Source organism: Aquila chrysaetos, chromosome 21 (genome assembly GCF_900496995.4).
Source record: "Aquila chrysaetos chrysaetos chromosome 21, bAquChr1.4, whole genome shotgun sequence".
Classification (NCBI taxonomy): domain Eukaryota; kingdom Metazoa; phylum Chordata; class Aves; order Accipitriformes; family Accipitridae; genus Aquila; species Aquila chrysaetos.
In genome coordinates this window covers 10,693,297-10,706,908 of record NC_044024.1, presented here as the reverse complement: position 1 = coordinate 10,706,908, position 13,612 = coordinate 10,693,297, and the positions used below count along the sequence as shown (strand labels likewise).

General features: G+C 35.3%; 1 protein-coding gene across 4 annotated transcripts in view; it reads right to left on the bottom strand.

Moving 5' to 3' along the window:
* Window positions 1-496: 496 nt before the first annotated feature.
* Window positions 497-13,612, bottom strand: part of LRCH2 (leucine rich repeats and calponin homology domain containing 2) — a 57,753-nt gene continuing 44,637 nt past the window's right edge. For all 4 annotated transcript variants that reach the window (XM_029996671.2, XM_029996670.2, XM_029996672.2 and 1 more), the window contains 4 exons: window positions 13,272-13,384; window positions 11,947-12,084; window positions 11,580-11,657; window positions 497-10,401 (listed from right to left, as the gene is read on the bottom strand). In XM_029996671.2, the coding sequence (XP_029852531.1) occupies window positions 10,282-10,401; window positions 11,580-11,657; window positions 11,947-12,084; window positions 13,272-13,384 (449 nt within the window). In that variant the 3' untranslated portion in view covers window positions 497-10,281. The remainder of the gene's footprint in view (window positions 10,402-11,579; window positions 11,658-11,946; window positions 12,085-13,271; window positions 13,385-13,612) is intronic.

Sequence of the window (13,612 nt, the reverse complement as noted above, 5' to 3'; positions counted from 1 at the left end):
CACCTTAAACTCATCAAAGCAGTGAGCCCCAAGACCTCTGACAACCACCTTCAATAGACTTTCTTATATACAGAGGAATGCAATGCCACGTGCAAGTGGGATGGACAGATAACAAGATGAAGATGCAAAAAGTGGTGGCCTCCTGCAGTCCCCATGCTGATATGAGCTTTCACAGTTGTGTGCTAGGGTGGTGGCAAAAATATACAGTCCCACAGTGCCATTCTCAGATATGAACTTGGTTTTTCTGCCTCCTGTGGATATAGTAGAAGAGGTTATTCTTTACCATCAACAATGCAACAGAACCAGGTATATAAGCAGAAGCCTTACAGGATCAGCTAACACAGAACACATGGTTTTCTCTGGGTAAATCATTTATCATTTCTCCAACTTGTCATTGATCTAGAGATCACACACACACACACACTGTATCTGTTTGTATGTATATATGAAAAGTTGTATGAATTCTGGTAATGAAATAATTATAATAAAGCCACAATTATAATACTCCAAAGATAGATGTTTATTGAGTTGCTGAAAAATACAAGTATTCCAGTTAAGTTTGTCACATTTAAATGTTAACTAATAAAAAACCTACAGAGGTTCCACATACAGTCTAGTTGTTCCACTTCCCCACTATAATGAAAACTATGTTAAGATGATACAAAGTCAAACCTTTAACAATCACCTGTGAATTTCAGAAAAATTAACATGTTCTAATTCTTCTTATATTGCCCTTACTAGTAGCTATGAGCTATTGTGCTGAGTTATGCATCATTCAGTTCTGAAGGCAATGTGTTATAGCTGTGAAAACTAGATATTCATATTATAATCTACTCTTTGGCTATATAATCAGAATATTATTAGCATGAGATTTCCATTATTAGAGGCCTAACTAATTAAAACCACAAATAATTACATACACATTTTGCAAATAAGTTTAATCTGCTAAAGTCATTGCAACATTAAACTTCAAACTTTTTAAAAAATATTCTTGGAAGAGTTCTAACAGACATTTGAGTGATACTTGTAGCCACTCAGAGGAACTGATTAATGTGTTTGAACACAGAACCAGAAACAGGAGAATTCTGTGAAACAATGGATGAGGTGGGTTTTTTTGTTGTTTTTCTTTTTTTTTTTTAAACTCTAAGTTTCCACAAACTAAGAATCAGAACAGTGATGCTAGCCTGGGGCATTGTAGTTATATCCACCACTGGTGTAGCTATGTCTTAATCAGAGAGGAAAGTTAAAAGGCTACCATCATAACAATGAATCTTAACCAATGCAAACCAGCAGCTGAAGACAACAAGATGTACAACTGGTCTGTAAGCAGGACACTGAAGAGAGACTGTAAAAGCAGATACAGCATGAGAACATATGTTGCAGGTATCTGACAGACTATGGAGGGAGATGCAGATTTCAAGCCTGAACAGAAAACAAAAAAGTTCTATTTCGCAGTAGTTCACCATCTTTGATTTAGGAAATAGAAGCTGAAAAAGCTCAGTGTGACATCTGAAAAGGTTACTGCAGTCAGCAAGACCCATATGGACCTAAGAACTACTCATGAAGAATCACTGGGCGGAGGAAGCACTGCAATAAACATCTATAAAATGTATTCAGTGCCAGGAGTTCCCAAATCCTGCTGGAATCAATGCAGCCGGCCAGCAGCAGACACCTTTACTGAAGCAGGTGTAGTAAGCTATCTATGTTTTGTTTATAGCTGGAGCCTGCCACTTACAAAACTTTTAACACCTCATGACTCCGTGAAAAGCGTCCATGCCTGAGCCATATTATCCACAGCTGATACATACTTATGGCACCCTGATCACATGTACCAAGCTCAAATAAAAAAATTACACTGCAAAGCTTCATGAATTTTACATTTCTCTCAGTACATCCCATGTAGAAATCACAGATTTTTTTTGCTTACAACACTTCCTTATTCAACAGTGACCCTCCCTATGAAGATGACCAAAGCCAGACAGGAATCTGATGGTTCATGGAGTCCAGCCTGGAACAGAGGCCTCTGCACATGGTACCATTTCCTTTGTAGACCTGAAAAACCTTTTCATAATAGGAAAGTTTTCTTTATAACTGGCAACTGAACAACAGACTCACAGAACGTTTCAACCACAAACCCCTCATCAATAACTGCAAAAAAAGTTCCAACTGTTTAGATGCCTTTGTTGAGGGATGGTGTTCACCTTCTTTGTAGTGCTGTTCCTCAATTTCTGCTTTATAGTCCCAAATTGTGCTTCATCATGAAACAAAGAACAGCTGGGTGCATGCAGGTGCAGAATGAAAAGTCTCACAGGGAAAAACATCTCTCAAAAGAGAATTTTTAGTTTCAATATTCAGGTCTAATAATAAAATTATCCAGATCTTTAAATAAACAGAAAGAAATTAAGGTAAAATCAATTTCCTTGGATAGAATTCTATTTTAACCTACATTTGAATAACCTAACTACAGCTCCAAACACCAGCAGTTCTGTTTCCCTAATGCTGGATCTAGCAATTAATGACTGCAAACCACACACAAGGTTATCTGTACTATTGCCAGATCCAATCCAGGGAACAGAAGGGAAGCAGATCACCTCTGTCAGTAGGAGTTTCTGTACTGGATTAAGCTTATTAGTAGCAAGATTCAAAAAACTATGTTGTTCCAGATACATATGCTCTAAGACACTGGGTGGTTTTCACGTTGTGTAAGACAGGAAAGTGTGTAAAATATAAAGACCCTGCTACAAGTAAAGGCATCTTTGTCTTCATGTGTTCTCACCACTTATGTCCCTGTTGGTCAAAACCAAAGTCCTAACATGCTTCATATGTAAAAGTGTCATGTATTTCCCTGGAATAAGAGTTAACATTTCTTTTGTTTGTCACTATAAAAGAACGTATTTCCTGATATGTCATGAGGCAGGTCACTTATCTATCAAAACTGCAACAAAAACGTTTGAAAGAACATACAACAAATTCTTATTACTTACAACAAATATATAAAAACCGAAGTGAAATCAAATTGAATAACTTGACTGCATGAAAGGTATGAAACAGTTTGTATTTTATACACAGAGTATGTACACTGGTTTTAGAAATGTGGGGTTTATCCATGCAAATTTAATACAAAAAACTATTTACAAAAAAATAACAGTAGGAACATTTTTCAAAAGAAACATATATGTTGGAAGCTCCAGCAATAATGGAAGTCCTGAAAAAAGACTTAGTATGTACAAGTAGACAATCTTCATAAGTGTGGAAGATGCACTTTACAAGAATATGAAATGCACAATGAATTAAAATGCACTATCAAAGATGTTGCAAATATATACACAATTTAAGCATCTATTTTTAAATGATCACTCTCCAACTGTGCCTCAGAACTACTTCTGTCATGTCCTGCACACATTTACATATTGATCATTTGGTTACATTGCATTTTCTGAGTTTTATAATCACGAGTTACGAAATAAAATAACTGAATACCAACGGAATGATAATCGTAAAGCAATCACATTTTCCTCGTTCTACACATTACATAATAGTAAAAACTATTCACATTATTCCCAACATAATCCACCAAACAACCCTTTTGCAATGCCTGCATATGCCCCTCATGGGAATCAAAGCCTTGCATCACCTGCTGCTGCAACAGACATGAACAGTTGCAGCTAAGAATTCCCACAGTTGCAGCCATGCTTAATGTAACACATCAATTCAGGAAACACAACTGTATTAACATTTGCATGTGAAGAGCACAATCTTGCACGTGCTCCAGAAAGCATACTAATACTGAACAATGGGAGTTCCCATGCCAGGAATGGCACGACCAAATCCTAAACAAATATAGCAGTTCTGGAAATATTTTACTGGTTCACTCGTATTTAAAAATGAAACAAAAAGGTATCCTTGTGATTATTTCCAAATATTCTGTTTCACAACCTGCCTTCATAAAACTATTGTGGAAAAAAAAAAGGTTACGTTTGCCATATTTCATTTAAAGAAGTGAGGAAATCCTCATAGTGCCAAGAATTCATTTTAAATCACTGACTTCATGTTGTAGCTCAGTTAGAAAACTACTGAGGGACATTCTGGTCTCACTGAAGTCATAGAATCAGAGAATCATTTAGGTTGGAAAAGACCTTTAAGATCGAGTCCAACCATAAACCTAACACTGCCAAAAGGGAAAGTTTCCCAAAACAATTAAATTTACTGTCAGTTTGAGCTATTATTCTCCTTTAATATTTGCTAAGATACTAAAGGAGTCCTGGAAAGACTTTTTTGGATTTGTTTAAAATTTAGATTCTAAATGTATATGGAAAAACCATATTAAAAATTCATCTTTGAAAATGCAGTCAGCTATAAAACATTTGAACTAAAAATGACTGATTATGTCATTTTTATAATAACTTTTATTCCTTCCATAGAAATTAATCAGGTAGCTTATAGCAATTTTGTCTCCCTTTGCCTCCCATGTTAAAAAAAGAAAAAAAAAAAGATCAAAAACAATGAGGGAACAAATACTGCATATAACCATAACTTTAAAATAATGTTGTCAGAATTGTACTACATGAAATACTTAAAGACAAATAAAGCAAAGTGGCATTTTATTATATAAGAAACACAGGAACCAGAACTGTTCCTGTGCAGTGGCAAGTTTAAACTAAAATTCAGTTAATCACATATGTTCTCTATTTTAACAGTCAAGACCAGCAGAAATTTTCTTCACAGGAAGAGAATAATTTTTTACCTTCATAGTTATTTTAGCAAAGAGATCTGTGCCATAAAACTCTTGATTAAAAAATACAGTTTGCCTTTCCTTCCATTTGTAAGTGAATTACATATATCCCACAGTGTGTTGCATATGGAACAAGAAACAGTATTACTATTTTGATTCACTCACATGAGAGGACAAGTGACACACTAACCTGTTAAGAGCCATGGTGCAATTTCCAATCAGTGAAGTTCTGTAGTTCCTAGAGCAAGCTTGCTCTGTTTCACTACGTCATTCTTTGCCGGCAGAAGTTAAATACTGGCAAACATCTACTTATCTATTACTCTCAAGTAAAGTTACTGCTTTCCTTAGTGTTTTATCCAGACTGCAAACATGTATTTAAAAGAACTCTGCAGCCTATGCAGGAGGAGGCAGCAGCATGAAGCAAGGAGGTGTTTCCTTCAGAAGTTGTAGTCTCATCATTACAAAGCCAGAGGGTAGTGCAAATGGCACCAACTAGGTACCCTACTCAGGGCTTGGAATGGGCAATGTTTTCTGCATTCTGCAGCACTGGGATAGAGCTATCCAAAACATACAGTCTTTGGGAAAACAAACATGCCAAATTTCTTGTTATTGTAACCTCTGCAGAAAGCTCCATGTACTTAAGGATATGCCTCCCTCGCCATGAAGCAGCTACAAAACATTTCTTTCTCTACTAAAACTAAAGGCTTTTCATTGTGAAGTGATTCAGTGTGAGATCAACTCAGAGCACTCTCTCCTTGGACAACTATACTTTGCCTTTCCCATTCCTGGTCTTAATGACTTTTTTTAAAATTCCAAAGAGTTACCTACAAACAGGAAATATTTCACCAGTTTTTTGTGTGTTGGGGTGGTGTTTTGTTTATTTGCTTTTGTTTTTCAAGTAGAGATCACTTTAATATGATGTACCTCTTGAAAGAAACACATACGTTAGCCTGACTTAGAGATGAAAAAGAGAAATTTGATTTACTAATACAAAATCCATCTCCTATTTGCAGCAAAGTGCTAAAACCTTCCACAAGTTGCTTTCAGTTGAACTCAGCTGAATTATTAATGTGCTTTATCTCTGCATTGGTACACAGACCAATTCCGAGACAAACAGGCAGACTGCAGCTGTATTAGATACAACTACCTTTCACAGAAGCATTTAAGAAATCAGCAGAATAAAATGTCAGACCTTTGCCCTTCTCTTCAATACTGAGAAGAGACATGGAAATTCAGTTTTAGTGAAAACAGATGCCTTTTCACTTTTTGTTTGAATTTGGCTACAGATTTATGTCAAAATCTGAGAAGACTGCTGCTAAATGGTAAGATATTTGAAATAAAGTTTTTAGTGCAGTAAATAACTGATGGTAGTCCTCACCTGCAATTTTATTGAGGTGACACACCTTCCCATAATATGAAAGCTGTGCTTCAAAGTAATTTTTCCTACCATCTTAATACTGTATATGGCATATCAGAAAATTTGTATTAAATAAATGAATCAGTGTAATATTTTAAAGCTTCCTTTGACTTACCAGAGGTCACTATTTTTAGTCAAGAATTTGACACTAAAGCTTTGCTAGTGTCACACAAGTTTAAGCCATGTTTGCTGTGGGCTCCAACTCAGGTGTTCCATAAATCAAAGAAGTGAATTCCTTACTGAAGTCAAGAGCAAAACTTGCATTGACTTCAGTGAAGCTAGGATTTTACCCAGAGATTCTTATTATTTGTGTCATAGTTATTTACTGTTTCAAATGTATTCCTCTGTATTTTATGATAATTTTAGTTCTTATATTTTGGAAGGCCTCCAGATACATGGGTATAGATGGTTTACTGCATCCTCAGCAGTGCGCCAGCTAGCACACTGGATTAGCAATATTATATAATAGATGAAAAGCATTTCTGAGATACTGTGAGGGAAGTTACCACACTTTACAACTATTCTAATGCCACTGCTTTAAGATCTCACAATATCTGGGACATTATTGCTTAAATAAAGATCATTCATGTGCAACATACCGCATCCAATGACACAAAAATAGAAAAAACTCACAAGGCCAGAAGCCCTGTCAGTATGTTGATTCACTCAGTAATTTATGGTTCACACCACATTATTGTGATAACTTTGTATAGCATTCACAATAACAAAAGCACCCTAGTTAACTCTTAAATTTATTAGGAAAACTTAATGCAGTTTCCTAAAGCTTTTAATGTTGACTTCTCTTCACATCCAAAGTAAAAACTGAGCAACAACTATAGGAATTGGGCAGGCCTCTGCTTTTAACCATCCTATCAGCTGTACCAAGTATTAAATAATGACATTGCATCCTAAAAACAGGGAAGGATCTCTCAAACATAATAAATGTTGGGAGCAGGGATTCTGGAATCTCAGAAGTCACCACTGTCATTGGAGCATTTTCTTTAAAAAAAGTAAAGAGGAAGGAGGAAAGTGGCATACAGTAATGAACAATGTCAAGTCACTAGATCTGTGAACAAACAAAAATAAGTAAGAAGATGCTGGGAATCAAATGGAAAGGGAGAAAGGGAATAGTAGGCAAATTCTTGTACAGGGAAGACAGCAGCAATTTCCATGGGCTGCTTTAAAATTAAAACTCAAAACTCTTTTAGCATTTTTTTTGCAGTTGCTCCTAAAAAAAAAAAATCACAACAGGAACAGCCAACTTTAGCAAGGCTTTAGATTATTATTATTTGTAAAAGCAGCTAAAGAGAGATTAGAAAAGATTCATCCAGGCACAGTGGAACTTTTCTCAGATTGCTCCTAAGGGTACTTGAAGGCCTTAATCTTTGCAATGCTAAAAAGAAAGCACTGGAAGAGTCATGATTATTCTTCCCCATCAGCATGAACATGGCCATAATAATTTCCAATGAATGGCAAAGTAAGACTGTTTCTAGCAAGTTTGTGGGGAAGAACTCCAGAGTACTTAAAAAAAAGTTATTTTAGTAGTTTTCAACTTCAGAGATACAGTTTAAAATGAGTATGTTAATTTCATATCCAGTTTTCAAGTTACTTAGGAAATAAGCTAAGCTTAAAAAAACCTGGTAATCATCTGGCATGCTACATCAAGGGAATTCTTAATGTTTACACTGTGATATAACTTTATAAATTTAGTTATAGTAGGAAAAAAGTTACTTTAAGATCAGAAAACATCTTTAAATATGACAATGAAATAGTAGTGTAGATCAGTTTAAGCCTGATAACTGAAAGTGACAATTTACAGTTAGCAATTCTATGGCTAACATACCAAAATAGAACTTTGTTGTTTCAATTCCTTGCTAAGGTATTGACAAGACCAACTTTTTTTTTTTTTTCTTTTTGAATGGTTGTGTTCTTCAAATGTAGCAAACCAGCATTTTGCTCAATGAATTATATTACTTTATCATTTTAGTCTTAGCACGACTTTTCAGATACGGCCTTTAATGAAAAATAGAGATTGAAGTTGTTAAAATGAGTATTATGTGAATGATTTAAAAACCAGAGAGATTTGAAATACCGTACTTCAAAGGTCAAAGCAATCCAGTTTCCTTAAACAAGTATTTATGTAACCTAAGATTTATATCTAGGACTTTGCAAATTAAGTTTTACACCAGCCTCTCCATGAGCTGTATTTTAAGAAAATACTATAAAAACAATAGTGGTTTTTAACTATTACACATGAATCAGCTTGTTGCAATGGATTTAAAAATAATTTATCTTTTTTTTTTTTAAGTCTTGTCATCAGAAAGAGGTTACTTTTCCTCTCAGCTATTGATTTTAAGGACTATAGTAAATGAAGTAAGGAGTAAACGATACCCCTCCCTCATTCTGTTATGAATTATATTACATGGGGTCTTGATCAGTTGGAAAGAACAGAATCAAATCTTGTTACATGCTTGGCAAACATATCCCTCAATTGAAATCAACTTAGCCTGAAACAGAAAATCTGTGACAGTCAGAACTTTTTTTTTTTTAAATTGAGCTACCTATTCATGAAGAACAAACTAATGCAAACAGATTTATTACTGAAATTATGAAATTATTTGCAACTTGTTTGGACGAGAGAACTCAACTGTGTATGGTTTCAGAATGTTCTCAAAACACCGAGAATTTGTGCAGAAGCAAACAAATGCATAAACTCCTACGTTTCAAAAAACCACCACAGTGGAAATTTTTCTTTTTCACATTTATCCAGAAAAATCTAATGTCTCAGCACAGTGACATTTGTACAAACTGATTTGTGTGCTATGCCACACTTGTGTAAATTACACAATAAATCCCATAAACACTAAAAAAGATAAACATTGATATTTCCCAACTAAATTATGGATAAACCTGTTGTAAAAACGTAACGTGAGATCAGGAGCAATATTACACAAAATCCTGAAAGTCACAGCGTAAACCTGAGATTTTGGCAGTTTTATCAAAATGTCCTAAACTACTCTGTATGCATCACTAGTCCTCATGTCGTACTCACCATGTATATTTGTTTGTCCCAAAGAAAAGTAGACAACTTTTTTTTGTCCAATAATACATTAAACCAAAAGTGATTAGGTATTATCAAATTAAATATCATAAATAAAAAGTATTTACAGTATTTTCTAATTATTAGACAACAAAATAACCAATTAAATTGTGCAACAAACTTAAAACACCCAACATCAAAAATGTGAAGTATTACTTAAATCTTCACATACTGATTTTACAAAAACCTATTAAAATATTTTAAAATTTCCATTTTATCTATTTTAAACAAAGAAATTTCAAAAATGTTTAAGACTATTAAGAGTTATCAATTACACAGGCACTTCACATGTAAACAATCTACAGTACAACTGAAAAAAATATTTGGCACCAACCTAGAAGACTGGAAAAAACTCAGTAAAATGTGTCCTTTTCCCATTATATACTGTTTTGTGTAGTCACCATACACTCAGACTAAATACTGGCAATGTTAGAAGTGTTTAAGTTACAATCAGGAGTGCAAAAAATAAAGAACACAAATATTAAGCTTTCTGAGAGAGTGAAAGTGGATTACAAGTGATCAGTCGCTCACATTTTTACCATCATACCATGGCTACATTTTTGTCTTACCTTTAAATCAAATGATTGACTTGAAAGAGTAAAAGAAATCAAATGATTGACTTGAAAGAGTAAAGGGGCGGGGCGGGGGGGGGGATGGTGGTAATGTGCTTTATACTTCTAAAATAATTCAAACACCATTTTCAATGTAGGAAAAGAAATCCAGCATTTAACTGTAACACTGAGATGTTAAATGGCAGCTTTTAACTTAAATTAACTGGAAAAAGAAACTGATGCTACCACCATCTCTTTGTGCATCCAATTACAAAAAGAAAAAAAAAGAATAATTATGTTCTTTTACTGTCAGCTGACTCCAAGGTTTTCATGTACAACTCCAAAGTAAGGCTCTCTACAGCATCTGGACAGATATTAGTTTTTGATGGCTTGGATGTTCCCATGTAGGAAGCTGAACTGCCTCAGAGCAATACAGATCAACAGATCGAATGGTAAGTTGTCTAGCTTTGAAGAAGTCACGTCACATGGAGGAAAGCTGAGATACTTTCAATGTAGGCAATTCAAGCAGAGCTTGAACTGTGAGGCCAACCTTCACCAGACCCCTTTCCTCCAGAATGTGATGAGGCAAGCAAAGTCTCTCCTGCAAAATAAAGCAGTACATGTATCATGCTTCATTCTTTTTTTTTTTTTTCCCCCAAAGGCAGGTAACAAACGCATTCTCTCTGAAGTCACACATACATCACTAAGACACTTGCATAGAAAATGTCTTTGGCCTTAAATTTTGCATGTGGTTCTCTACAGTAACAGAATGTTCAGAAACCAATTATATCTAAGATCTGTTTAAAGTGTTAAACTATGACAACATCAGAAGACACATAAAAGACTGCTAATTTCATAAAGCCAAAGACTGTTTCTTTTCATAAGCAGAGCAAGAAAAACAGGCTGATGGGCACTGTTGGCTCAGTGGCCTACTTCCCCCTTCCCTTATTTTGTAGCCTTATTACCAATTTTTCCCTTGGGAAAACTTGGAAGTGCTGATAAACTGGGTCCTCAGTAATAAGCCATTCCCCAAGAAAGTCATATTTCAGTTTCAAAATTCAGCAACAAGCTGAACAATTTTCCCAAGTGCTAGCTGGTGTTACATGTAATTCAGGAGGTAAATCTTAGCATCTCTAACTTCTGAATGGCCTGTGGCTCCACACTAGATAGAAGCTGTGGCAGACCAGTAACCTAGGCTTCTAAATCCATGAACTAATTCTCTTGTTCCACTAAAAAGGGTTGAGGGAGTTTTTTGTCTCTCGTAATATGCAGAAAATTATTTGATCTTTAGTCACCGTCCCTGTCCCCCGTCCGTTCCCCCCCCCGAAGTAAGAGGATGAACTTGGGCAACAGAAGCATAAATAATGGGCTGCAACTACGGCCATACTAAAAAAAGATAGCTAATCAGTTAGGCTACATATTTCTGTTATTGCAGGGTTTTTCCCCGTCAGACACTGAAATTCATTCCAAACTGAGTTGCTAAACTCAAGACTTTCAAATATTACAACATCATCCTCTCGCATCAGTTCTTTTGTAAAATAAATTATCATCTAAACAAGGAGGTCAGTATTATTTTTACTATAAGGAACTGACTAGAAACCCATAAAGTAGCTTCCTCAAGTTCATGTCACAGGCCAGAAATGGCACTTCTTTTCATATCTCCAAGTTTCCTGGTCAGTACTATAATCACTATTGCTCCCTGAATTAAGCCCCCCAAAACACCCATCTTGCTGACATTTTCTGTCATTTTTAATAAGTCAATAAAAGCAGTTAGTATACCTGTGGAACGCCCAATTTTTTACAAGCATCAAGAAAGTTTTCAACATTTCTTCGGCATTTTGCCATACTGAGTTTAGGCTGTAAAGACAGGATGTTAGATCTTCATCATACATTCGTGAAGTATTGTATATTTCTGATGCAAATGCAGTTACAATTGCTAAAACACAGAACAAATTCTATGGAGACTCAGTATATGAAAATAGCTCTTAAACTAAACTTCTGAGCCTTGCTTAATGCTTCTTGCAGAAAAATCAAAGTGAGGAATGTAGCCAATTAAAAAGGTAAACAAGATTAATGATGTTTTAGTATTGAAATTCAAAAGCTTGTTTTCACACAAGATGCAACAAAAGTGAGATAAATGACTTACCACTGCTGGCGACGGTACATGAATGCTGGCAACAGAACGTGGCCTTATGTGATTGGCTAAATGGCAAAGAACTACTCCATCCATCAATGCTGCTCCAATGTCATCTGGCAAAATTACTTTTAACCTTGATTCAAGATTCTATTAAGAAGTCCATAAGTAAGTTACTTTCAGCATTAGCTAATTTTCAATTTTAAATCCAGGGTATTTTGAAGCAGTCAGTTTAAAAGGGACATTTTAATACTAAAGTGAAGTAAATGGAGTCAACTCACACTTTACTGAGTACAGATATCCTTTTCTCTTTATCATTAACTTTACATTCCCTTTTCTTGTTGTTTTTTTTTATTTGTTTGTTTTTTATGAGACAGCTGCATACATTGAGAAGGACATTCAGCCAACAACTACCATGATACATAGCTCTCAAAGCCATATGATGAACTCACTACTCATAACAGGAAAGCACAGAATTTAAGGACGCAAATGTCAGGCTGAATACCTCATTAGCTATTAGTGTGCAGAATTTGTGGGTTGAAATCATACACAATTTTACTAGGAGAAGGAGAAAAAAAAGAGGGGAACACAACCACTTTGGGCATGGCCATTTCACTCATGCAGATGACAGTTAAATAGCTGAGGAAAGGGTGGCCAAGAAGTGCCCACACTTGTGTTGCAAAACAGAGAAGGGAAGCAGGGAATGTTTTTTCCCCACACCAGCAACAAGCCTTCAGTGCTCAGTAAAGTGCAAAGTAAGTAAAACAGACAAATACAGAAACAATCTTCACAGAAGTCACACCCCAAATTAGAATTAGTACTGCCCTGGAAAGCAGAGCAGCTACGATTCACAGTTAACTATAACTGTTAAATATCTTGAGAACAGAACTATAGAGTAAACAACTTACTGGAACTCTGAAATGTAGGTCCCATTCAGTATTGTATAACTTGTAGCAACTTTCTACATTCAAAAAGCATTTGGCTATTCAGAAGACTATGACCATCTTCCTTCAAATCTCAGGTCAAACAGCAGCAAACACAAGCAGACATTGTCTCCCTAGAAAAACCTAAAACCTCAGAAACCTAAAAAAATTTTCATTTTTCATTTCACTTCATTTTTCAGCTAAAAAAACCCATTTAGTTCCTGGTTGGTATTTTGGTTGGATCAAAGATAGTATCAGTGTAGCCTGTTACATGAAACTCCTTAGGAAGAAGTATCACTACAGAGATGCCCTTGTGCAACTGTCATGATTTGCAGGCCTTTATTATAAAGGTCTAAATTGCGGTACAGAGCAAACTAAATGCACTGCACTCATATAGTAAATAATGGTACATACATTACGAAGCTGTCTTATTTGTTCCCTTTCTTCCCTTAAATGCTCCATTTTCCTCCTCATTGTAAATCCAGGGTCCACTGCACCATAGTCCTGACGTGATGCACGGCTGAAAGCTATTAAACATTAATGAAGTTAGTTTTCAGAATTCAGATTTTAAAAATGCAATGACTAAAAACCTGCCACCAAGGATAAAAATGGGAAAAAAGCTGCAGAACTTTTCAGAACAAATATATTTAAGTATCCTGATGTAAAAGATGCTAAGAAATTTATCTTTCAAATAAAATACACAGATCATCTTACTTAAGTGCAAATGGATAACTGGAAAATATGGAGATAGAATT